The sequence below is a fragment of the Rhinoderma darwinii genome, chromosome 1, assembly GCF_050947455.1.
Source record: "Rhinoderma darwinii isolate aRhiDar2 chromosome 1, aRhiDar2.hap1, whole genome shotgun sequence".
Taxonomy (NCBI): domain Eukaryota; kingdom Metazoa; phylum Chordata; class Amphibia; order Anura; family Rhinodermatidae; genus Rhinoderma; species Rhinoderma darwinii.
In genome coordinates, this window is record NC_134687.1 from 62,188,251 (window position 1) to 62,212,775 (window position 24,525).

The 24,525-nt window shown below is 40.4% G+C and overlaps 1 protein-coding gene across 3 annotated transcripts in view; it reads left to right on the top strand.

Moving 5' to 3' along the window:
• TBC1D1 (TBC1 domain family member 1) overlaps nucleotides 1-24,525 on the top strand; it is a 149,076-nt gene that overhangs the window by 52,235 nt on the left and 72,316 nt on the right. For all 3 annotated transcript variants that reach the window (XM_075859047.1, XM_075859066.1, XM_075859056.1), the window contains exons 4-10: nucleotides 822-926; nucleotides 2,487-2,619; nucleotides 4,145-4,236; nucleotides 7,975-8,085; nucleotides 9,858-9,983; nucleotides 15,407-15,490; nucleotides 16,902-17,176. In XM_075859047.1, the coding sequence (XP_075715162.1) occupies nucleotides 822-926; nucleotides 2,487-2,619; nucleotides 4,145-4,236; nucleotides 7,975-8,085; nucleotides 9,858-9,983; nucleotides 15,407-15,490; nucleotides 16,902-17,176 (926 nt within the window). The remainder of the gene's footprint in view (nucleotides 1-821; nucleotides 927-2,486; nucleotides 2,620-4,144; nucleotides 4,237-7,974; nucleotides 8,086-9,857; nucleotides 9,984-15,406; nucleotides 15,491-16,901; nucleotides 17,177-24,525) is intronic.

Consider the following 24,525-nt stretch of genomic DNA (forward strand, 5'->3'; position numbering starts at 1 on the left):
TCTGAGTTTAGGGACTCAAGAAAATCTACAGTGACCTCCATGCCACAGGCAGGCCCGGTGCCAACTAAAGCAGTTCGTTCATAATTACTTTTCAAGTTTAAGGTGTTTGTCTGGTTAACAAAATCTATTGTCCAATAGTTAATAGAGGAGCCCTCATTTGGGACCTCCATAAATTAGAGAGACTGTAGATGCTCTCCAGTCTGGCTTTCTCTGGAGGACACAGCCCATCTCTGCATTACCCGGATGGCACATGGCACTGCAGGGAAATATAACAGGGACAGTATAACCTCTGAGTTTTACAGAGCCTTAATAAAGCACTTATAGCGGTCTATGGGGTCTTACTGTACCCCCCCCCCCCGCCCCCATATGTCTCGGATTTAAAAACTCTGCCTTGCATTGGAAGTCACAATGCTTCTAGGGGAGAATATCATTAAGCTCATTAAGGAGACACCATATTGCAGGACTCCAAATGGCAACGGAAATTATATATAACTTTAGATTGAAACCCTAATGTTCTTGCTGCCAATTTTGGGAACTTACTGCATACCGTCATACATTGTAATCATCAAGTGCCTACGCTCCCTCCGTAAAGCGCATAGTTTTCTGTAAATTTTGCCACCGTTCAGTGCATAGTCTAGTGTAAATGTGGCTTGCATGTAATAATGTGTATCTATTTTTTCAGTTTGATTAAAAATTTGGGAGCAGAGGGGATTCAAAAAGCTTTGATCATTCTTTAAAGATTTAACACACGTGTTTCTTCCCATTAAGAGCTCCAAGATGGTTTTACATAAAAATTTTTTTTTTTTTTTTTTTTGTTTTAGGGAATCCAGCATGGCGATCACTTTGGCTTCATCTGCAGGGAGCCTTTATACACTGGAGGCTGTCACTTTGTCTGCTATATTTTTCAGTGCACAAATGAAGCGCTGGTAAGAACATAAGTCTCTTGTACTATAATATAAAGTGATTCCATGAACAGGCCATATGCATATGAGGTAAAGGGTCTCGTTTTAAGAGGTTCTGACAGGTAACATGCATGGGATTGCCAGTAATGAATGATCATTTGTGTGTTGATAGGAGAGTAGGGGACTCTGCTAGTAGTTTCATATCAGTTTATCAACCAATTAACACTTTTTTTCCCCCACAATTGGTTTGCCAGATGGGTTTCTGATGGTGCCCATAAACCTGAAGGCTTTTTGTCCAATGACCTATTGCATTTTCTATGTGGCTCTTGTAGTATGCATTGGAGAAGTAGACTTGTAAGTTTCCTTTATTATGACCTAGAATAAGTTTACAGGCATCTTTATAAGACAAAAAAACAACAACTTTCTTTCTTTCAGAACCATTATGTAGAATGGCTTTAGCTTCTTGATGAGACATTGAGTCTAGGTGTACGTTGTTGGCAATCTCTGTCCTAGATCAGTCTGCTTGAGTGAACAGAAATTGGTTTTAATATCAAGACAAAGGAGCTTACAGCAGGTTACATGCTATGTAGTCAAGGTTCATCTGGGTAAACGGTCTGCCCTGTTTTCAGGCTGGGTTTGCATGTTGTGGTCCAAGTGGCGTTTTCTACCGCCGGGCCGGTTTTCATAGATTTTTCGTACAGTTATGAACTTAGATGTGATCGTAATTACCTGGATTCTGTGTATGGACACTCTCTCAGCTGAGCTGTCCGTTCAGTTGTTCTGCTAAGAGAATGATGCAGCTTCTATGTATACAAAAAACATATAAGCTGTATCGTAAAACATTGATTTGGCTGTTGATTTGCATCCACACAAGATCTCAATGATAACAGTGGGCCTGACAGAATTCAGAAGAGAATATGTGGTCATCAGAATCTGTCTACTGCTTTAGGCCCATAACTTCAATCAATCATATCTCCCTATAAATGTAATAATGTATTGTTCTTTAAAGAAAACGTAGAGCAAGACCTTTATAAAATGTCCTTTAACCCTAGGTCTTATAACGTCTCTACATTTCATTGTAATGGGACTTTGTGTCTCTGTTTCCTTAGTCAGTGGGGTTAAGGATACTCGCAAATTCAACTCTAAAGAGAAAATGAAATGTGGTGTACATAGAAGAAATGCAAATATAATGGGACCCCCATTATGGTTCCAAATTTAGTCTCGCAGGACAGAAGGGCCTGTTTGCTTTCCACCTCCCAAGTCATTTCGATGACCCTTGGGTCTATATTCCCCACTCTTGTTTGCGAGCCGTGCAGTTCCTCTGTAGTGGAGAGTCCTGCACAGCCGTATGGTCTTCCTCTATAGTGCGCTCGCCCTTGGGATGGGAAAATGTGTAATCCCAAAACTTTCCCATAAACAGTATGCTATAATATACATCAATTCAATTCTTACATTTTTGTGGTGGATAACTGTTCAGTCCATTTTATACAAATTATTCTGCATGGCAGTGTTTACTTTAGTCCTTTGCCTTCTAGGTGACATTGTTCTATTGTTTCTTTGATTTACGTTCTTCTATTGTTGCAGGTGGACGAGATCATGTTGACCTTGAAGCAGGCTTTTAGTGTAGCTGCTGTGCAGCAGAATTCAAAGACTCATATGCTTCTGTGTGATGGATGTCCCATGCAATGCATGCACAAACTCTGCGAGAAAATAGAAGGTGAGTGATTAGTCTAGGACCTGGGAGTAGGAAGGTGAAGAAAAGTTTGATTTCTGACGGACTTATTAGAGCGATTACATCTTGTTTGGTGAGTTTTCGTTCCGTCTGCCTTTATTATATGCACCTTGTGACGCTATGTATTACAGACCTTGCGTCACAAGGTGCATATAATAGTCTTTTGAGAGGTTGGATTGGCTATTCTGGAAATCATCGAAGCCATTGTAAAAATATGACAGATGTGGTGTTGTCTTGTGCTCAGATTTTTTTGGGGGATTTACTATTCACATAAGTATCCACTCCCTTGGACTTGATTCATCCACACACAGTTTTTTCTTTTTTGTTTTTTTTTTAAATTTAAGCTGCAAAAGGGCCCAAGAGTTGCAAATTGTGACTTTTGGCCTATTGGTGCCACTCTTGTGGAAAAGTGGTGTGGCATTGGTAATAGGGGCCACAGCAGCTCAAAAAATGTTACTATAATTTACTCCAAAAGTTGGCACAAATTATAATGGAAATCTACGCCACCTCATAGCTGCCGTAGATTTCATTATTGTGAATGCTTCTGAGTGCGGCTGGAGTATTATTGGTGGTGGGGGATGTTTAGCTTGTACTTTGGCTAACGTTTCTGGTTGCCACTTTCAAAGCTCTGACTTGGAGACATTTGGGCAAAATGTATTTTGTATGGTATCTTCCATCTCAGCCATAGAAATGATGAACTACTTTAGATTTATCTTCGGTGGCCTCCCTTCTTAGTGTGCTTCCCGTTCTGTCACTCAGATAACGAAGTCCCCTGCATAGACAAAGACTTAAAAGATGATAAGCTGGCTACCTGCTGTCACCACTAGAGGGAGTGTAGGAGCTAACTTTATACGGTTTATACATTGAACCCAATAATAACACCATATGCAGAAAGCTCATAGACTCTCTTTGGTGGCGACTTCAAGGAGCCAGCAAGTTATCTCTCTGTGCAGGAGATTTGGAACTCTGTATCAGAAAACTGAGCTACGACCTCCTATAAAAAAAAATAAAAAAAAATATATATATATATATATATATATATATATATATAAATGAATTGCCACTAAATGTTTAGTCTGTTAGGACTTAAAACAAAATTATATTCAAAGGTGAAATTTTCCTTTAAGGGAACACTTTAGAAATCTCATTTTATTCCCTACGTTATTTTATTCTATATAAAGTTGTTCCAAACCAGGTTTGCTGCGAGGGAAAAGGGAATTTAACTTCTGTGTCTGTTTGGCTACACCATGTGAATTATTATTTTTCATGCATATATCTGTTCTGTTCTAGATCTGTTCAGACATGGTTTGTCCTGCAGTTCTGAACGTGTGAATACTTAATATAAATTCATTTATCATATTCAGTTGTCAGTTGCAATTTTTTATAGAATCCAGTTGGACCAAATCCAATTCTGAGCAAAATAACGATTCTGACCCTATAATGTAATTCTGGAAGATCAATGATCTATACATTTGATTACATGGATATAAAGTTTGCTTTGTCGCTGCAGGTTTTCCCCCATCAAAAACCAAACTTGAATTACAAAAACACATTACCACATTGAACAATGAAGAGCAAGCCTCTGTGTTTGAGGAAGTACAGGTAAGCCTGTAAGTGATTACTATAGAACTCCCTCTTGTACTGACATTATTATGTTCTATATAATTTACAGTTTTTACACTTTTACTGTACTCTTAGTGGTATTCCCTCTTCAGACCTTTATGGCGGATCGATGGGATATGCCGTAAATGTCTGAATAGTTTGGGAGGTCCGTCTCTGGGAGAACATGGGCAAGCCAAGGCTGGGTGACCTCAGTTCGGTAAGCCAAGGCAGCTGGTGGCAGTCACATGTACAGTAGGTAGAAATTCAGTGGAGAAGAGGCAATGCACAGAGCAGTACCTTGCTCGCTCTCTAAGTGTTTGGGGGTTCTCTGGGAGATACTTTTTTTTTTTTTTTTTTTTTTTTTTTTTTTTTTAGCCCTCTAATTCTTGAAAAATAAAAGGGCTTTGCAAAAGGATGTTTTAAAAAAATAAATAAAAAAATAAATCTTTTTGGTGCCAGAGGGAGGTGTTGCTTTTTTTTGTTTTTTTTTTTATAAAGTAAACTACTCGCTAAACCTCCTTCTAAATACAGGTTCCACCAGCCGCATTGGCTTGCTGAACACGATGGAGACCCTTCCAACCAGGCAATTGTTGATTTTTCCATACATGTCTAATGCGCTAATATCCTATTTTGGTGCTTTTTCATATATTTTTCTTCTACTATATCTCCCTTTTTTAAAAAATAAATAAATAACTTTACGGCTGACATAAATCACGTCACATAGGGATTTAATCTGGTTATACAGGCGTTGTTAATGCCTGTGTAAGGAGAAGACGTATGCATGGACTACTGTCCGTATCCCACCTCTGTACACAAGTCATAGAGAGATGTGCCGAAGGAACTATGTCTAAATACATGGTTTGTATACAGCAAGACCAGAGCTCCGATCCTCAGGACCATGTTTTCGCACGGTCTGTTAGACCATTAGAGCACTCCATATATTTCAGCTCCAATAAATAGATTTCACTTTTATTAGGTTCTGTATTAATCTTGCGTTCGGTTAGAAAGTTTTAGCACATGAGGTAAATATAAAATATGGACTAATAAAAACAAAGTTTATTCAGCCTGTCTGTAACGTGATGCCGGCAAAGATTGTTCTGCATCAGTACAGAGGTCCTTCAGGAAGTTCTCCATCTGCTCAGCTTATCACAAGTGTTGATGGACCTTTGGACTTTGCACGGATGAGCTAATGCTTTCAGTTTTCACGTTTTTCATGAGTGGGAACCTTGGCATTCGCAGCTGGCTGACCCTTGATGACTAACCAAACATAAAACCTTGGTGAGACCATGATTTCTCTGGTAGCGTGAAGTGATTTCTCATGTGACGAAGCACCAGCGAAACGCGCGTCTGGTCTGGCAGCGGTCTCCCCTCCCGGTCCTGATCTCCTGCTCATTTTCCACTACGTAGGTGTAGGTATACTGCTTAGCACCTGCCTAATAATATTGATTTATGCTCTTTGTGGGATCTTGTGACCAATTTAACATCAGGGGGACCAGGCTGCTTTCATGTTCGGATTCCATCTCTTTATGAGGGTTCATTCTTTTTACTGTGTATAGTTGTAATGTGTTTTTTTCTGTGTATTTTTGACTGAAATAAAGATTGTTTGTAATTTTGCAAATACTTGGTCGTGACTTTTCTTCTTCTCTTTTCTGGTTTATTATATCAGTCACTGTGACCATTGGCACAATTTGGGGCATTGCTCGGTCTGCTAAAATGTATGGAAAGTTCTTGACCTTGTTCTGGCCTGTGCCTAATGTGTAGGTTCTGCATTGTTGGCCAGATGTGTGCTCGTATACCTAGAAAACGGCTTGGCATCGGCGGTTGATCAAAGCTTAAACACGTATCTAGTACATTTTATGCTCCAGGCCCTGTGAGTTCTTCTTGAAATTGTCCTGTCCTGTGTAGACTAGGTGGGAATCATGTACTATGTCAATGTATTCAGGAAAAACTCCGGGTGTTTAGTTGAAATAAAAATTTGCTAAACTTAAAGTCCATAACGGATCATGTGATCCATAATTGCTTATGTTCTTTTTGGTTCCTTGTTTAGTTCCATATATCTTTCTCCTAGTTTTACATAGAATGAGGCGTACATTTGTCTGGTCACCAGCACTTTACAACTATCTTTTTGTTTAGGCCCCGTAGTTGTTGTTTGCACTGTAGATAATGACTTTATACAGATGGAATTATGGCTCTGTTCCTGTCTGCGTTCTGTTTTCCATCATAGGAGCAAAATAACGAGAAAAACTGAAGCGCCCAAACCAACGGACAATAACCACGCCGACCGATCTCATTGACTTTTAATAAGTTCCTCCGTTATTTTGCCGGTCAAAATATTGTTAAATGATGTGAACAAACCCTGACCTTGTTGTTTAATAGAAAATGCTTTGTTCCTTTTGAAAGCTATTTCTCGATGTGGAATAATGGCTAACTGCTGGTGTGGTGCCATCTTGTGGACATTTTGGCCTAGAATGCATTTGAGTTATGTTGAATTTTTTTAATTTTTATTATTTATTTTTCTAGGTGTTCATTTTTGAACTGCATTGATTCTTGACTGTATAGTCTCTTACCAACCTTCAGGTTCCGTCTAAAGTTTACTATTGAGAGAAAAAAAATTCCAGTTCCTCCCATAACTCTTCCAGTTGTATGCTGAAAGGGAATTCCCTATTCTTATTTATAGTAAAATCCACTAAGTCAGAGTTGGATAAATCCTAGGAACCAGACCGCTATTGCATCTAAAATTTTGCTGGTGGTACCCAATTTTTGCGTTGTTGAGATCTATGGAAGTTCTTGTCTACCTATTCTATAAATTAAACTGGCTTGTGGAGTGGCCCATCTTGCCCTAAAATCTCTAGTTCTTTGTTCAAACTTGCATTCTGGCTTATGTCTTTACAAGATCCATGACTGATCTGTTATCTTTTTGATCCATAATGATGTATCTGTTATAATATGTCGTGACCCCCACACCCCATTAACTTTATAATGTGTTATTTTATCCAGTATAAATTATAAAAGCCTAAAAAGACCCAACATGCTGTGTTGAAGCACAACGGAAGCTTGACAGAAAAAAGCAGAAGTGTGAAGAAAGCCTTACTCTTTTTATTTTTTTCAGGAAGTATTGTTCCTTCTAAAAAAAAAGTCTGTAAGGGGAGATTTGGACTCGGGAAGAACTGCAGTGAGAGGGAAAGAAAGTGGGAAGGCGCCGTCCATAGTGTAGACCTCAAGATCAATTTTAAGAATAGTGGCATAAATTGTGCACAGACGCAACCATAGAAGGTGGGCATATTCAGAACTACATAAGCAAGCAGAACAGTGGTCCTTCAGAAAGGGTTACGTTAACCTGGTACAGGCAGGCTTGTCCATCCAGTGTTGTCATGAGGGCAGAACTGATCCATGAGACCAGTCAGTGTCTGCAAGGAAAACCATAGGCATTGAGTGAAACACAAAACTGCAAGTGTTAATGTGTGGTCCATAGGAGAATACAGTAACCTAGGATCCACTGCTCCAATTTCTGGTCAAGAAATTAATGAATTAATCTACACCTATCCACTTTTGCTTAATGTGACTAGTCAACCTCTGCAAGTGTTATGGTGCAAGGAAGGCCAGGTTAAGACCTGTAGCTATTTTGGTGTAATTCCCAAGTATTTTACATAACATAAAAGTATTTTTCGTCATCTGTAGTTGGTGGTGGTCGTACTTCAATATGAACCGTTTTTTGTTTTTTTTCTTATCTTGTTTCAGAAAATCCGCCCTCGGACTGAACAGAGAGAGAACGAGCTCGTTATCTCCTGGCTGAGGTGTCTCTATGAGGAGAAGCAGCGAGATCATATCCACTATGTGGAACCAAAGCAGGTAATGTGTTTGCATTAGGATCTAGAGGGGTGTTTGCTCCTACAGGTCCGTGACATGGTTTGTTTCTTACAAGTTCTCATTTGGAGCTGGTTTTTAAAATCTTTATTCAATGTAATGTGATACTTAAGAAGTTTTTAATCTAGAATTGTTTAACGGGGTCTGCGTAATTTAGTTATCTATCGAAAGCTTCCTAGACTATGGCTACACAGCATAGTCCACTATTGACCGCATCGCATGGGGATATTAAAGAGAACCTTCGTCTACAGTATAAAGCTTACAAGATACAAAAAAAATAAGAATGTGTATCTTAAAAATACACCCCGGTCTCTAGACAAAATGGGTATATGAAGTAGTATTACCTGGTGCCCTCCAGTTGTGCCCCCTTGCCGTGGATCTGCGCTTTTAGGGTCCCCTTTCAGACTGAGTCTAAGACTCCCCCTCTGTTCACGGATTGGACAGAACTGCTCACGTGAGTAGCTCTGGCCAATCCGAACAGTTGGAGTGTGTCAGATTCATAGTCAAAGAAGCACTGCAGCCGCTTTGAGACCGCACAAAGGGGACCCTAAAACGGCGGATCCTCAACAGAGGGGCACAACTGAAGGGCACTAGGTGATAATGCTCCATGTACTCCATATTTAAAATGCTGTCCCGGGACCAGAGAGTCACTTTAATATTTAGGAAGACTTCCATTGAAGAACACTGCAGTCGGCCTCTCCAGCCTTGCTGCTTACCCACTATCTACCTCTATACCAAACATTTGATAAGCTTAAGAACCTACAGCAAGCACTTGATCACCATCTCCACAGGTTTTGAGAACGCTGTGATTTCTAAGATGTTTCATTGAAAAAAATAAACAAAAAGACATAACGGCACAATAGGAATCCTGTAAAGTAGATGGGTTGCCTCTTATGATGATTTCTATAGACTTAAAGGCTACATGTGTCCATCTCGAGAGCCTACATGCATGATTGACTTTTATCACACGGCTCTTTCCATGTATGCCAAAGACTATAATGGAGATGTGTGGCCACTTCTCCACCCGGAAAAGGAAAACGGGCAGCCTCGTTCTTGAGCTTGGACACCAACTGGAAAGGCCATAAGTCAATTGTTGGAAGAACCCATTAATTCGCTACATCAAATAAAAATGGCTTTTAATGCATATCATAAAGAGTAAAGGTCCTTTTTACATTGGCCGATATGAAAACGAGCGCCGATCATCAAGACAGCTTGTTGATTGACGCTCGCTTGCTTCTCTCACAAGGAGCAATGATCAGTGATGTATGAAGATGACCGATCGTTACTACATTTGTTTGCTGTCATACATTTCCATCATGTTGGCAGCTTATCCCTTGTTTATGCGAGGAGATGTGCTGCCGACTAGCGACCATTTTATTGGCCGCATAAACTATCTGATTAGCTGATTGTTGCCCTGTTTACTGGCAATGAGAAACGAGCAATCATATGAACGTTCGTTTGCCCAATCATTTTACCGTGTAAAAGGGTCTTAAGTCCATAGTAATCTGTATGTGATGGCTTCGTATAGGTAATTAATCCATACATGTTTTCGTGTTTGAAGAGCGGAGGATTTCTTTTCGTTATATGTGGAAAATTGGCAACTGCCTCAAAGACCATTATTTTTGTGTTTCCTTGGTTTAACACCGTACGATAATAGGCTGAACTGTTGACAAGGTTGTATGATTTTTTTTTTACACCGCTAATAACCAGTCTGGAAATTTCCATGTGAAAGGAATGAATTTTATACTGGTTTGCAGGTCTCTCAGATTGTCAGCAACCCCCTGAATGAGCTGCAGAGCAGTGCCCCCCGCTTCAGGCTGGAACTGTTGAGGAGCAAAGCAAAAAGATCTTTAACTGAATCTCTAGAAAGTATTTTGTCAAGGGTAAGTATTTTACATGATCTATAAATGCTGTCTAATTTTTATTAAAGCATATTTCTAATTGCTGCAGGAATATAAAATATGATAAGTGTGTGTGTGTGTGTATATATATATATATATATATATGTATGTGTGTGTGTGTGTGTGTGTGTGTATATATGTGTACACTAGTCCTACTCCATAAATTAGAATATCATCAAAAAGTTAATTTATTTAAGAAATTCATTCAAAAAGTGAAACTCATATAGAATATAGATTCATTACACACGGTGATCTATTTCCAGCATTTTTTTTTACTTTTAATGTTGATTATGGCTAACAGATAATGAAAACCCCAAATTTGGTGTCTCCTAAAATTATATTAAATAAGCCCAATTTAAAAAATTATTTTTAATACCAAATTATTGGCCTACTGAAAAGTATGTCCAGTATATGCCCTCAATACTTGGTCGGGGCTCCTTTTGCATGAATTACTGCATCAATGCGGCGTGGCATGGGGGCGATCAGCCTGTGGCACTGCTGAGGTGTTATGGAAGCCCAGGTTGCCTTGATAGCGCCCTTCAGCTCGTCTGAATTGTTGGGTCTGGTGTCATCTTCCTCTTGACAATACCCTATAGATTGTCTATGGGGTTTAGGTCAGGCTAGTTTTCTGGCCAATCAAGCACAGAGCTACTGTGGTTATTAAACCAGGTATTGGTACTTTTGGCAGTGTGGGCAGGTGCCAAGTCCTGCCGGAAAATGAAATCCGCATCTCCATAAAGCTTGTCAGTATCTCCAAAAAGCTTTCTCTGTTTTTTTTTCCTCTTCTTTTTTTTTTGCTTTTTTTCTCCTGTCTTGAATACCAATGCCACCTAAACATTATAACTAAATAAATATGCACTGCTGCTGAATCTACTTACAATGGTGAGCTTCTTAGCGCACATTTTGATCAAATTGTATGAGCCCACATGCCACGACAATGCGACCTCTATAAGGTGGGTCCCTATTCTGCCAATACACCTAGAACTGGGACTAAGCCTACATATGCTTGCGGGGAAACTGACCGTCCAAGTGGCATTTGCAGATTAATTTTCATATGGCAAAGTCTTTTTATTTGGACAAAAAAGGTAATACAAAGCAATCAAAAGGTACGTGGGCACATACCTCCTATTTGCCTATCAAACTGGTCCCAGCTAGGTCACGTATTATGGTGGTAGATTGACTGTTAATGCCAGGGGTTCACACATTTTTTGCTAGTTTTCCAGGTTTGGCTTCCCAGCTATTAACTTTTGCATTAAGAGAGTGACTGAGCATATCTTGATTTCGACTAAAACTGTGTCGATTGTTAAAATGCACATGAACATTAAAATGATTTCGTAGGAGTCTTGGAAACGGTAAGGAAAAATAAACTTTGCAGGAACTTACTGGAGAAAAGGCATCAGAAATAAACAGACCGTTTTCCCTGCGACGTGTTTAAACAGAACTTCAGAATGTTTAGAGGAGACAACAGAGCTGACCTTTTTCAGCAGAGGAATTGCAAACCGCACAAAAGGAAGCAATTTAATGTAGGACTGGAAAAGTTAGAAGCCAGTGACACGACCACAGCAAACCATATCATGTCGGCTATAAATCTCTGCATGGTATTTCACATGCTGGATGACAAGACAAGTTACTAACATAATCGGATGATAAATTAAAGGGCTTTTCCTTTTTGGATTACTCTTTTGTTTGTGAATATGGAGGGTTAATAGATTGGCGTGCGCCTCTAAGTGCCAGAATGGAGAGCCATTATAAAGAGTAGCTCGAACTCTGAATGACGAAGGGCATCCATGAACTGATTTTAACTTCCCAATGTACATGGATGATGCAGGGTACATGATCAGATGACTAGTGACTTCCTCAGCCATAACATTTGATTGCAGAGTAGGGTCACCGTACTGGGACCCTATACAATTCATCAGCGAAGTGGACAATTCCTTAAAGTACTTATCGTTGTAATTTGACATTTAAATCCGGTACTCTACTTACAGTTACTATAGTAACTGGGGCCGATGCAATAAGCTACACTGACCTATTTTACTATAGTAACAGTAAACTTGCCCTCTTTGCTCCGGGTGCAGCGCTGTTCCAAACGTCTTTAGTGTTATGACACTAAAGACGTCTGGACCAGCGCACAACTTCATGGACGTCAGGACGTGCGCTGCGCCCAAAGCCGAAGAGGAGGGGGAAGTATAAGATTTATGGCTGCTCGGGCCTTGTATTAAAGCCTACCTTGTGGTAGGCTTAGATACAGGGCCCAGCAGACAGTGTGGGCCTTGTGAATTAATAGACTTAGATACATCTCTGTTAGAGGCTCCATTGGGCGCCTCTGTTACAGATTCCGCCGAAAAATACCAGGAACGATAATGCCGCATGCTGCTCTATTGTTTCCAGTAAAATCACGGACCCACAGACTGAATAGTCAATGGACTCCGTCTAGTGCCGGTTGTCTCCGTTCAACTGAGCCTGCACTTTCCGTCATTTCCGTTGTTCTGCTCCTCTGATGGAGCAGAACAACAGAATGCAGAGGTGAACAGGGCCTTGAAACTAGCGAACATGCACTTACTTTTGAAATTGGGTGACTGACAACTAAGAACTCTTCGCATTGGGACTTCTTTGTATTTGAGTCCCGAAACTTTTTTTTTGTGGCTTACGCACCCGAGACGCGCTAAAATTCTGGCACATCTCGGGTTGTTCTGCGCGAAACTAAGCGGTGACTGCTCTAAACTGTCATTGGTTAGTTTATATCACGTGGTGTTATCTCAGTTCATTGGCCTACTTTTTAAAATGAGTTTTTATTTTTTTTTTTTTTTTTACAGGATCAGTTGTTAAACTACTTTGGATTCGAGGACTACGATGACCGTTTTTTTTTTTTTTTATTCTCAAAATGTTTAACGGGTGTTGTGTGTGTGTGGTGTTTTTTTTTTTTTTTTTTTTTTTTTTTTTTTGGTTTTTCAATACGTTTTTTTCCTAACTCTGCTGGCTGATTGACAGTCCATTACTAAGGCGGGCTTAGTGTTAGCCGGTGAAGAGGCTAACATTAACCCCTTGTTAACCGGTACCCAACTCCACCGGGTTTAACGGGAAGAGCCAAGTACGATCCAGTACCCGACTATCTGTATTGATAGTTGGGATAATGGGGCGGCCACAGGCTGGTGTTACTAGGAAAGGCCAAAAACCGTGCCCCTTCCCACCCTGGGAACGCCAATGTGCTGCTGCCATGTTGTATCTAGCTGGTTATGAAAACTGGGGGGGCCCACCACATAGTTTTTGTTTTTTATTTAAAAAAAAACAAAACAACTGATGTAGCGGGCCCCCCTCATCTAAGTAGTCCTCTAATCTGAAGTAGTGCAACAACCGAACCCGTAAAAAAAACACACCAAAAAAAATAAACTTGACATGTAAAAAAGAATAGCAATTGTATTCTACTTGCCTTCCCAGGATCCAGCGCTGGAGCCGCAATGTCAGCGAGCTACGCGGTTTCCGTAACTTTGGTAGTTATGAGGGATGTCCGCACTAAAAGTGCCCTTCGCAGCATCAACTCTAAATATGGCCCTGCCTGTATCTAAGCCTACCATGTGTGATATTGTCCGTTGTATGTAAAACTATTATGTGTGATAGTCTTCTGAGCCATGTATATAATCCTATCATATGTAATAGTCTGCTGAGCGGGTTTATGTAATCCTACCCAGTAACATTGCTATAGGGGTCGTAGTGTTATATCTCTATCTCTATATGCTAATAGTTGGCGGGCTTTAGGTTAGGGTTAGTTGGGAAAAGGGTTTATTTTGCCAAAAGCAAATGTGTATATAATATCTCTCTTACTTTTTTGGGGAGGGTATGTGTATTGGGGCTATTGCCCCTGATATTTTAAGACCTTGGCAACGCCACTGACTAGTGCTGCATCATTGGGTCACTTAGGAGACCCAACTATGCAGCTGAAAGCTGCGGGCTGTCATCCATCAAGAGAATTTGGGGGGCCCAAGAAGGACTTTTGCATCTGGGCCCATGAGCCTTTAGCTACGCCCCTGCTTGTCAGCTTTGCTGTGTAGACTTGAACAGGGTCAACAGGACTGTCCATTTGATGACCGCACTATTGTACTGCTGAAGACCTAGACTAGGCAGGATAGTGACTCTATCTCACATAGATAAAACTCTGTATGCAGGTCCCCTGTCACTCTTTGGTCCCTAGGGAAGAGGTTGCACTTCATCACTTTCTGGATATTTTTTTGGTTTTTATGCGTGTTTATTCATTTCAGCAGCCATAAAATGCAAACCCATCCTGTTGTACGGTCTATACCAACAATATAGGAAGGGTGTGCCTACAATATGGCCACCCCTAGTGGTGTTTTTAAAAAATTTAACTAGCTACGACAATTACAAAAAAGAACACAATTAGATCTAATGCCTGTGAAGTTAAGATCTTAAGCCGCACTGTCAAGCCATCCAGTAGTGCCCCCTGAGATTCACATAGGATGGCTACTGGGATTTGTACAGCGAAGCCTCAATGTAATTTTTACTAAATGCAGTATATACATATTAATATAGTTACAAAAACAAAAGATATTTATTCGGAAATGTAGTCCGGCATCTTGTACATTACTGCATCCTAGAACAGCACACTAAGCTTCTATTGTTCTGGGCGATTAGTGGCTGATTACATAGATTAACATCTAATTGTCGGAGTGCTGTTTCTTTCTCTGCCAGCTACTTGTACAAAATGGAGGTGCAGGATGTTTTGGGTGCAGTGGCATCCTGGCATCTGTTCTCACCAGTCTTGCCAAACCGATTATAAACTGAACTGGGAATCAAATCTGTGCTTTATTCTAGTACTAAAGGGTCTCTAATGCCTTCAGTACAATGGCTTTAATTTTATAATTGGTTTCTTTGTCAGAAGCAAGCCCAGGCTATGAAAAGCATATGTTCTAATAGGACATTTGATTACATAAGAAAATACATTTCCTAATTTAACTGAAAAAGTAAAGATTTATGGCCACGGCTTTTTAAGATCTTTGCTGTGAATACACTCTTGTTCATTGTTCTACTGTATATTGAGAGAGGTAGAAATGTTAGGCTCTGTTCACATCTGCATTGTGGTTTCCACTTCTAACCGAAAACATAGTGCTGGATCTGCATGCGACCGATGCCGCCGGTGCCCAACGGAGCCCATTATTAGTCAATTTGCATGTAGTGCTATTCTTTCTCTGAAATCTGATGTGATTCGTGATGGAGGCCCTAAACGGCCTCCAACGTGAATGTGAACAGTGCCTTTTATATTTTGTAATCATCCACTGTCTATTCTCGTTCACTACATTCCATTGTGAGGTTTTTTCAAAAATAGTTTTATTTTTTTTTATTATTGTAAACTATGGAGTATGAGATTTAAGGTTTTACCTTCTCTCTTACAGGGGATTAAAAGTCGTCAACAGGACAGCACTGGGAGCTTCGATTTTGACAGTTCATTATGCACTCCATTGGAAAGTAGTAGCAAGGTAAATTCTAAAATGTCTTTTTAAAAAGACCCTCTTCAAAGCAATGTCTCAGCCCTCTCCATATTTTGTGCTAGAGTACAAGGGATGCTGTATAGAAAATGAGCATTATACAGTAAAGTATGTTAAATGTGTATACTGATAAACTGGTTTTTAGTGAAGTTTTATAGTAAATCTGACTAGAGAAACACTAAAGCCACAAAATACAGAACCGGAACATATAAGGTTTACGAAATGGACAATCAAGAAAAGACAAATGGTGGAATCAATAGAACTGCTACTAGTGTTTGGGACCACATATTTAGAAGTGGCCATGGGCAGAACATAAGCGTGGGATTGTGTGTGTGTGTGTGTATATATATATATATGTGTATGTATATATATATATATATATATATATATATATATATATATATATACTGAAGAAAATGAGAAAAGCAATAAGTGTGAGGTGGCAAAATAAATCATAAGAGGCGGAAAAAAAGCAGTAGAGGAACAGCGGTTTCAAAGATGAATAAAGGATGTGTCGCCCCCGAATCTAAACCCGATGTATGTAGCCTCCCACTAGAACTCTGACCGACGTCTGTTTATCATACTGAAGGATAAAGAATGGACCCTCTTCCAAATCTTGGTGACTTTTAGACCGCTCTACCATGTTTGTGACCTCGGTCTATCCTGATTAAATAAAAGGCTATGAATTTGTCAGGTCTATCCAGGTTTGCAGTATATAAATTGATCCACAAAACACAGTGGTGTCTACATTATTGACAGAAAACTACGTTGCTATGAGATTAGAGCAGCTGTCCACTGTAAATTCGGGTTATATTGTGTGGTATTGCACGAACTAAGGTTCTGCACACACAAAATAGTTGCCAGGCTTTGTGTGGGCACAGATTACATAATGGAGCTGGACTGTGCTAAGGATCAGTCTTTTGACTGCTTTTAAAGTGGTTTGTTTTTTTATTTTTTTTGGTCCTTTCTGTAGCACGTCAAGCTGTTTAGCTTGATCCACATCGGAATCTAATTGTGTTTTTTAACAGGTAAAATGTCTATATTCCAATATATTAGCCGGGTGCCATGGTTTTATGGGTTCCGAGATTGCAGTCACACTTGAGACTTGGTTCCTTAGGAGACCCAAATACCCCCCTTGCGCATGTGAGAGTATACTGTAGCATTGCTTTAAATGGTATGTCATTATTGGGGGGCCATGTTCAAAATTGAGAATTGGGACCCTGGAGCTTCAAGCCAGTCCTATGTTTCTTAAGGAAGGTTTTATATGTATTTGTGTATGTGTGCGGTATTTTTTGTTAACATTTATTTTGTTTTTCATACCTAGAGCTGCCCCTAGAGTGTGTATTACGATCTATCTTATCCATCTATCTAATTTTATCTTTTAATCTATCCTGAATTTTAGGAACCTTCCTTAAGTAAAGTGGAAACCGTTTTTCCAGAAACTCCTCTGAAGGCTCACGGCTCCATGGGTGATTTATCAAAGGTAGCAGAGGGCTCTCCCTCTGAGCATCCTGGAGAATTATCTCATCAAGGATTTCGACGTCGAGCTAACACTTTGAGTCATTTCCCCGTCACATCTCAGTATTTAGCAGAGTCTGTTCAGAAAACCCCATCTGTTCCACAGAGGAAGCTTATGCGACACCACTCCGTGAGCACAGAGACCCCGCTCAAAAGAAAGTGAGTTCTGTGTAATTGTGTTCTATTAAATAAGCATTTATTCTGATTTCAGATTGGAATCTACTCTCCTATAATGAGAGGAAACAGGGCTGAGCTGTGTTGTGCTGGGATGTTTCCATTCAGTGCTGTCATTTTTCCACTGTGGAGTTAGCGTAACAAAATCCTGGTTTATCTGGTTTTAAAAGCCTGTGAGACATGCATAGACCTGGCCAAATCAGACAGATGGCCAAGACTTTAGGTACTGCGTATAACATCAGCATTTTATTTACTGTTTGTTCCTGGTATCTTTCACAAGTAGCTCTTATAGACAATTTATATAGAGAAGATATTGGGGTCATTAGAAAATGGTAATGAGCAAAACTTGTCCACCAAAGCAACCCTTGGCCAAATCTTGATTCTCAGAAATATGCAATTTGTGGGTTACATTCTATTTATTATTATATATATATATATATATATATATATATATATATATATATATATATATATAAATTTTAACATCAAAAACATTTAAAGCCTATTGTTGGGCTCTATTCACAAGACAGGATCCGAGTGTCGGCCGATTAAAAAAATGTCCATTTTTCTTGGCTGTTTTGCATCCTTTCCGTTCCAGCCGTGTTACCGCTTTTAACGGCCGATTTTGACCCGTTTTTGCAGCAGTTTATTTTTTATTTTTTCCCCTTTCAGTTTTAAAAACTGATGAATTTCATTTTTACATTTTCTGCCACACACTGCCCTCTGTAGATAGTGCCACACAGACCCCCTTGTAGGTAGTGCCACACAGCACCCTTGTACATTGCCTCCCCCCATAGATGGCACGCCCCCTTACCTTCCTGTAGAGGACCGCTCCGGGAAAAGTCCCTGACTTCAATCTAGAAGTCAGGGACTTCTCCTGGAGCGGAATCCCCGGCCACAGCTTCGGCCAAAGCTATGGCCAGGGATTAGGGATTCAGCTCCTACAGGAAGCAGCAAAATACCCTCCCCCCTCTTCACGTGCACTTCGCACTGTGAGGAGGAGAAGAGCGCAAGCGAGCGTCAGAATGCACGGCCGTCACTCGGATCGCATCCGAGTGACAGCCGTGCTTTACGCAGCCCCATAGACTTCTATGGGAGCCGTGCGGCTGGGAGAATGGCCCAAAATAGGGAATGTTCCATTTTTGGACGGCCTGGTTTAAAATCTGCAGTGTGAATAGCCCCATTTGGGGTCTTATGTTCCTACTCGGCCGTGTGATGGCTGTTCAAAGAATCCCTGTCATGTGAATTAGGCCTTATTGGTCATGGAGTATAAAGCAGGATCACCAAGATGAAACTTCTACTACGATAGGAGCAATCCTTGTAGTTTATGTAGCTCGGTAGTGTATTGTAGGTGTGTATATAGTGAATATTGTTAATAGAGTAACATGATTGAGTCACTAGCAAATGATTAAAACGTCATGTAAATCATAAGAGACTCAATAAAATAGTTACAAAAAACATCGGCCTCTCACTGAGGATCAAGGAACATTGCCACTTGATGCACAACTATTTTGCTGTACGTCCACCTTTCTGACCAATAACCGTACAAAAATTTCCAGCAAATTGGTCAACTCCTGGATTACTAGCCAGAAAATGACATTTTCCAAAAATTATTGGGCTGTTGGGTGAAAGGCCATGACCAATTTCTAGTCAACCAAAATTGCCCATTTTGTCCAGCATTTATCTAAAGTCTTTGACCAGCTATACACAGTGATGCGACTAGATAAAATATAAATAGGAGTAGAGTGTGTGTCATAGTAAATGACCAAAAATGTCAAATTTGTGGGGACTTCCGGGGGAAAATCCACAAAACAAAGGCAGCTCATGAGCACTTGGTTATATTGGTTAAGATATATCTGTATGTCATGTCTTTTGAAGTCTAAAGATTTTGCCCATTTTTACTTGAGAATAATTTCATATTACAGCTACATCCCCACCCGGCCTTGAATCTAATAACTAGGGATCTAGTGGTTGGGCCAGGATTTGTGGCCGTAATATGTTTTACGCTCATGTGAAACTGGCCTTTAGATTCAATATTACTAAGGCCTAGTTTGGAGGAGTCAAAACTTTCTGCCAATATTCACAAAATATTTAAAACGGCAGTAGTGTGAAATATAAAGTGGTGAGGGAACAGAAAGTAGAAAGATTTATATAATGGCCATGCACTCTCTTCCTGATGGCATTATAAAAACTTAATTTATAGTGAAGATGGTAACTAAACGCTCTTGACGCTGAATTTTACGGATTCTTCAAATTCTTGTGTTTTAGAATGTCTTATTCGTGTTTAAAATGTCACAAGCTGGTTCGTGCATGAATCTTACCAGCTGTGGATGTTCCACATGCTACTACACTTGGGAGTGCTGCTATCTACCTTGAATTTATCTGGGACTGATCAAGTGGGGGTTAAAACCTCGTAGCCCGGAGGTCACTCCTCTCTCCCTTCTCCATCATCAGAGGGAAAACTTGTGCATTATATACTGCCTAGCGTAGTGTTAATTTTGGGCAAAATTGCTGTTGCCTGTTATTGGCTGTGATATTGGAGTGGCCCTTAAAGAAACGTCACCATAATCCAAAGTGTGGCTCTGCTGTGTGAACTGTTTTTTTCTTGAGCGACCATTGAACTGTACTTTTATTTTATTTTTTACGTGAAGCCATTCTCTAAACTTTGTAGAACCAATATCGACAGTTATCGTTGCACTTCTGTCTTTCCGTGTAGTCAGGGCAGTGAAAAGTAGTGGGGTAACACCCACTAGTACCTATGCAGGTGCTGGGTGAACCACACAAGGTAAATTATGCAACCCACAGATACGCTTCTGTTGTGGGTAGGCTGCAATGTAGAGTGTATCTGTAAAGGATTTGCCAGACACCGCTTCTGTGTTGACGCCTCTGGTTAATCAGTCTGCATCTGCTCCTTGATCTGATAGTGACTCGATCTTCTACCACTCAGGCTGGTAGGCTGAGGAGTGGGAGAACCTATCGCAGCCTGGCCAGAAGGAGCTAGCTCCAGCCCTCGGTCTATTTATACCTTCATTTCCTGCTCCTCCTTTGCCTGTGATTTTGTCTGTTTCCTGGCTCTGCTGTTCCTGCTAGTACTATTGACCTCTGCTTTAATTTGACCCTGGCTTTACTGACTACGCTCCTGCTCTGCGTTTGGTACCTCGTACACTCCTGGTTTGACTCGGCTCGTTCACTACTCTTGTTGCTCATGGTGTTGCCGTGGGCAACTGCCCCATTTCCCTTTAGCTTCTGTGTACCCTTGTCTGTCTGTTGTGCTCGTATTGAGCATAGGGACCGTCGCCCAGTTGTACGCCGTCGCCTAGGACGGGTCGTGCAAGTAGGCAGGGACTGAGTGGCGGGTAGATTAGGGCTCACCTGTCGGTCTCCCTACCTCGGCCATTACAGTATCCCTGACCCTTGGCATTACAAATAGGCAGGACTGCAGAGTTGGTCCCCTTGATGTCCCCCCCAAAACATCTAGGACTACCGTGGTTTTTGAGATGCCCAATGTTGGAGAAAGAGCTGCTCTTAGTTTTTGAGCAGTAAAGTTTGATATTGATCTACATATTGGCGATTGGAATAGTATTTTACATCCATAGACATTTGATTGAAGTTGTGTTCAGGTCCCACCAAAATTATCTGGATCTGCCAGTCGGTATCTCTTGCCTATGACCCTTTTAAAACATGTCTTTACGAGTAAGATGCTAATGTGATACTTGTCACGTGTTGCTCATAATTTGTGGTAATTGTCTGACCTAGTCATGCTTTAGGCTGGCTAAAGATGTGGTCACGATCCGACAAAAGTTCTGATCTTATAAATTATTTATTTTGTCATTAATTTATTCCCAACCGTAGTAGAGATTCACCTGCACTCTAAAGGTCTAACCTTTATCTCGGGAGAACTTCAGTGGTGGTCCCCAAACCATAGCAAGCATGCAACACTTCAAACAAGTAGTAAGCACAAGTTGCCGTACATACGTAACATCTTGGTAGACAATATTTTCTAAAACAGGCGAAGATTGTGTTTTATATGGCTGTAAAAAAACCTCTGATTTTAAGAGACGTAAATGCCGCAACTTCTGCTTACGTGTTTTTTTTAATTTGTGGATTTTTTTGTCATTTGAAAATTGGTTGAATCATTAATTATCGTTCAGTCTATGGCCAGTTTTAGTCATAAAAGTTGCTGTGAACATAAGATACAAATGGCCCCAAATGCTTTAGTGATGATGAAACGAAACTTGACATCTTCAGAAAGAACATGGTTTCTTCTTAATATCATAGAAAATCAAGATATAAGTTTTATCCTTCCCAGATGACATTTAGAACACTAAATCAGAAATCTTGGGAAAAATATAATTGATCAAGTCTTCTGTTTTCAAGCAAGAAAAATGTACGGTACATTGCTATCTATTTTTATAATTGCTTAGGTTAGTCATATTCTGTTCCGCCATAAGGTTTAGTGGGTGTATGAAAGAGTTTGCTTTTGTTTAACCCATTCTACTCTTATATTCTGCAGGATAAATACAAAAAGAGATGGTCTAGATATAGATGGTCGCCTTTTTAAATCCTATTTAGCTAATAGAGTCCTGACTAAGGACCTTCCCTCTGTTGCCTAACTCCAGCACTCTTCTTGATAATAGAGCAGTAGCTGTCGAGACTGCCCTTCCTTGCTTAATTTTTATAGCACTGGCTTCCATAAGCCATGAACTGGCGTTTGTCACTTCCTGCTCCGTTAACATTAGAGTAGTGCCCCCCCCCCCCCAATCCATCTAGAAATTGGTCTATTCTCCAATGGGACATTGGTTATTCTGTGTTAAGCCACATTACTTTTAGCATCTGAGACTCACAGAAAACATTCAGAAGTGTCAGGATTCTGAATACACAATAAAGTAAATAATAAAGTGGTTTAAAATCGTTTTTCTAAATATAAAGCACTGCTGTCACCTACATTATAGCGCCCATCTCCTTATATAGGAGATGGGGCACTTATAATGTGGTGACAGAGCCTCTTTAAACCTAAAATGCCATATGGATGTGAAAGCACTCATATCGAAGTCGGGTTGCAATTGATTAACCTCTTCCAGACTGAACTATGCTACATAACTTGGTGTCATCTGCAAAAATAAAAACCTTGCTCTTAATCCCATTCTCTTTATCATTAATAAATAAGTTAAATAGCAGTCCCAGGACTGGGGTACACCACTTATAGCTGGGGACCATTCAGAATAGGAATCATTGACCATAATTAGACCCGGTTACAAACTATACTTTCTATACCTATAGACCTTTTATTTACCCATCAGGTGTCTGAGGGACCGTGTCAAATTTCTTTGCAAAGTTCCAAAACACTATATCCACAGCGTCCCCACTGTCTAGGCTTCTACTCACCACCTTTTATAAAAACAAATCCGGTTGGTTTGACAACTTCTGTCCTTAGTAAATCCGCGCTGGCTGTCACTTGTAATACTATTTTCTGTCACATACTCCTGTGTGTAGTCCCTTAAAGGGAATGTGTCGCTAGAATTTTTTTTTAGTTAAACAATTATTATTTAAGTGATTACACATTGTTTTAATTTTTTCACAAGTCGGGGAAATATTATAAATGAGATTCTAATTTATAACATTTCCATGTGCTGGCCACTAGAGGGAGCAGTTCCCAAAATTGCAGCATGGTCAATGTGGTAAAGCAACCTTATTGCTTTATGCTGCAAATTTTGGGTAGACACACTTGCTCTAGTGTCCTCACACAATCCCCCCCCCCCTCCCTTCTTCTAGCTAGTGCCAGGAGAAGGAGGGGTTTGAATCTCCAAACCTCCTACACTGTGTGCCGCCATTTTCTGAGCGACTGCACAGTGTAGGAGGATTAGATACAGTGCTCAGCAGACAGTATAACACTAACATAATACACACATCACATACACAAACCTAAATTACCTGCTCCTTCCGCCGCCTCCGCTCCAATTCCTTGCGCCTTCGCTTCCATGAACATATGGCCGGAAGCCACGGCCGGAAGTCGTCCTCTTACTGTCTGGCCTCGGCCTACGGTCCACATGACAATGGCGCCGGATTTCGCTCTGCGAACGAGCTTCGTTTTGGTCTGTGTGGGAGCGGCGCATGCGCCGTTCCCACACAGACGGCATACGCTTCATAGAATGGAACGGCTCCCATTCGCAATCTCTATGGGGTTGTATGTGCCGTATTCCATCTCTGTAGGTGTCGTTAATCGACATACAGAGATGAAAAAAAAATTGCAGCCCCAATATAGAAGTAAAAGTAAGAACAAAGTAAAAAGTAGAACATGAGAACACAAATAAATAACATTTTTGTTAATATCCTATTAAAAGAAATATGATAAAAAAATAAAAAATTTCATGACCCCTTCCCTTTTAAGAGCCCCTCAAACATTTTTCCCACAAGTTTTTAAACTTAATGGTCTATCATTTTCCAGTGTCTTTCTTCAATCACAATTGCATGCGGAATATATATTATCTAAGCAGAATTGGATATCCCCTGTATAGCACTATGTAGAAATTTCCACCTTTTTTTTGTTTTAAGGAGGGGGGCCTGCTAGTTTTTTGGGTTTTTTTTGGCCTTTTTTCTTCTAATACAAAATTCTATGACAGACTTTCCTCATTGGGAAGAGACAAAAATACACACATGTATAAAGGATGGGGAGGGGGGGGGGGGGGGGAAATAAATAATTAAGAGGCGGCTTTCACTTCTCATCTTTTCCACCTGCCTATTCCTTCCTCAAATAGTCAGGTATGTCTTCCAAACTCCCCACACCTGATTGAACTTCTCCTTTTTGTCCCAAAGAATGTTTGTGAGTTGATCGTTTGCCATAATCCATGAGAGCTTGGATTTGACAAGCTCCATGGGAATCTGCAGTTGGCGGCTAAAATTGCAATAGCCAGATCTTGGTGCAAAGAACACTTAGGGTATGTTCACACGGCTTAGCAAAATACGTCTGAAAATACGGAGCTGTTTTCAGGCGAAAACCGCTCCTGATTTTCAGCCGTTTTTGTAGCAACTCGCATTTTTCGTGGCGTATTTTACGGACGTTATTCGTGCTGTTTTCCAATGGAGTCAATGAAAAACTGCTACAAGAAATGCCCACGAAATAGTGCATGTCACTTCTTGGGACGTCTTTTTACGCGCCGTATTTTGACAGCGGCGCGTAAAATAACACCTCGTGGGAACAGAACACCGTAAAACCCATTGAAAGCAATGGGCAAATGTTTGTAGGCGTAATGGAGACATTTTTTCAGGCGTAATTCGAGGCGTAAAACGCCCGAATTACATCTGAAAACAGTGCGTGTGAACATACCCTTATTGTA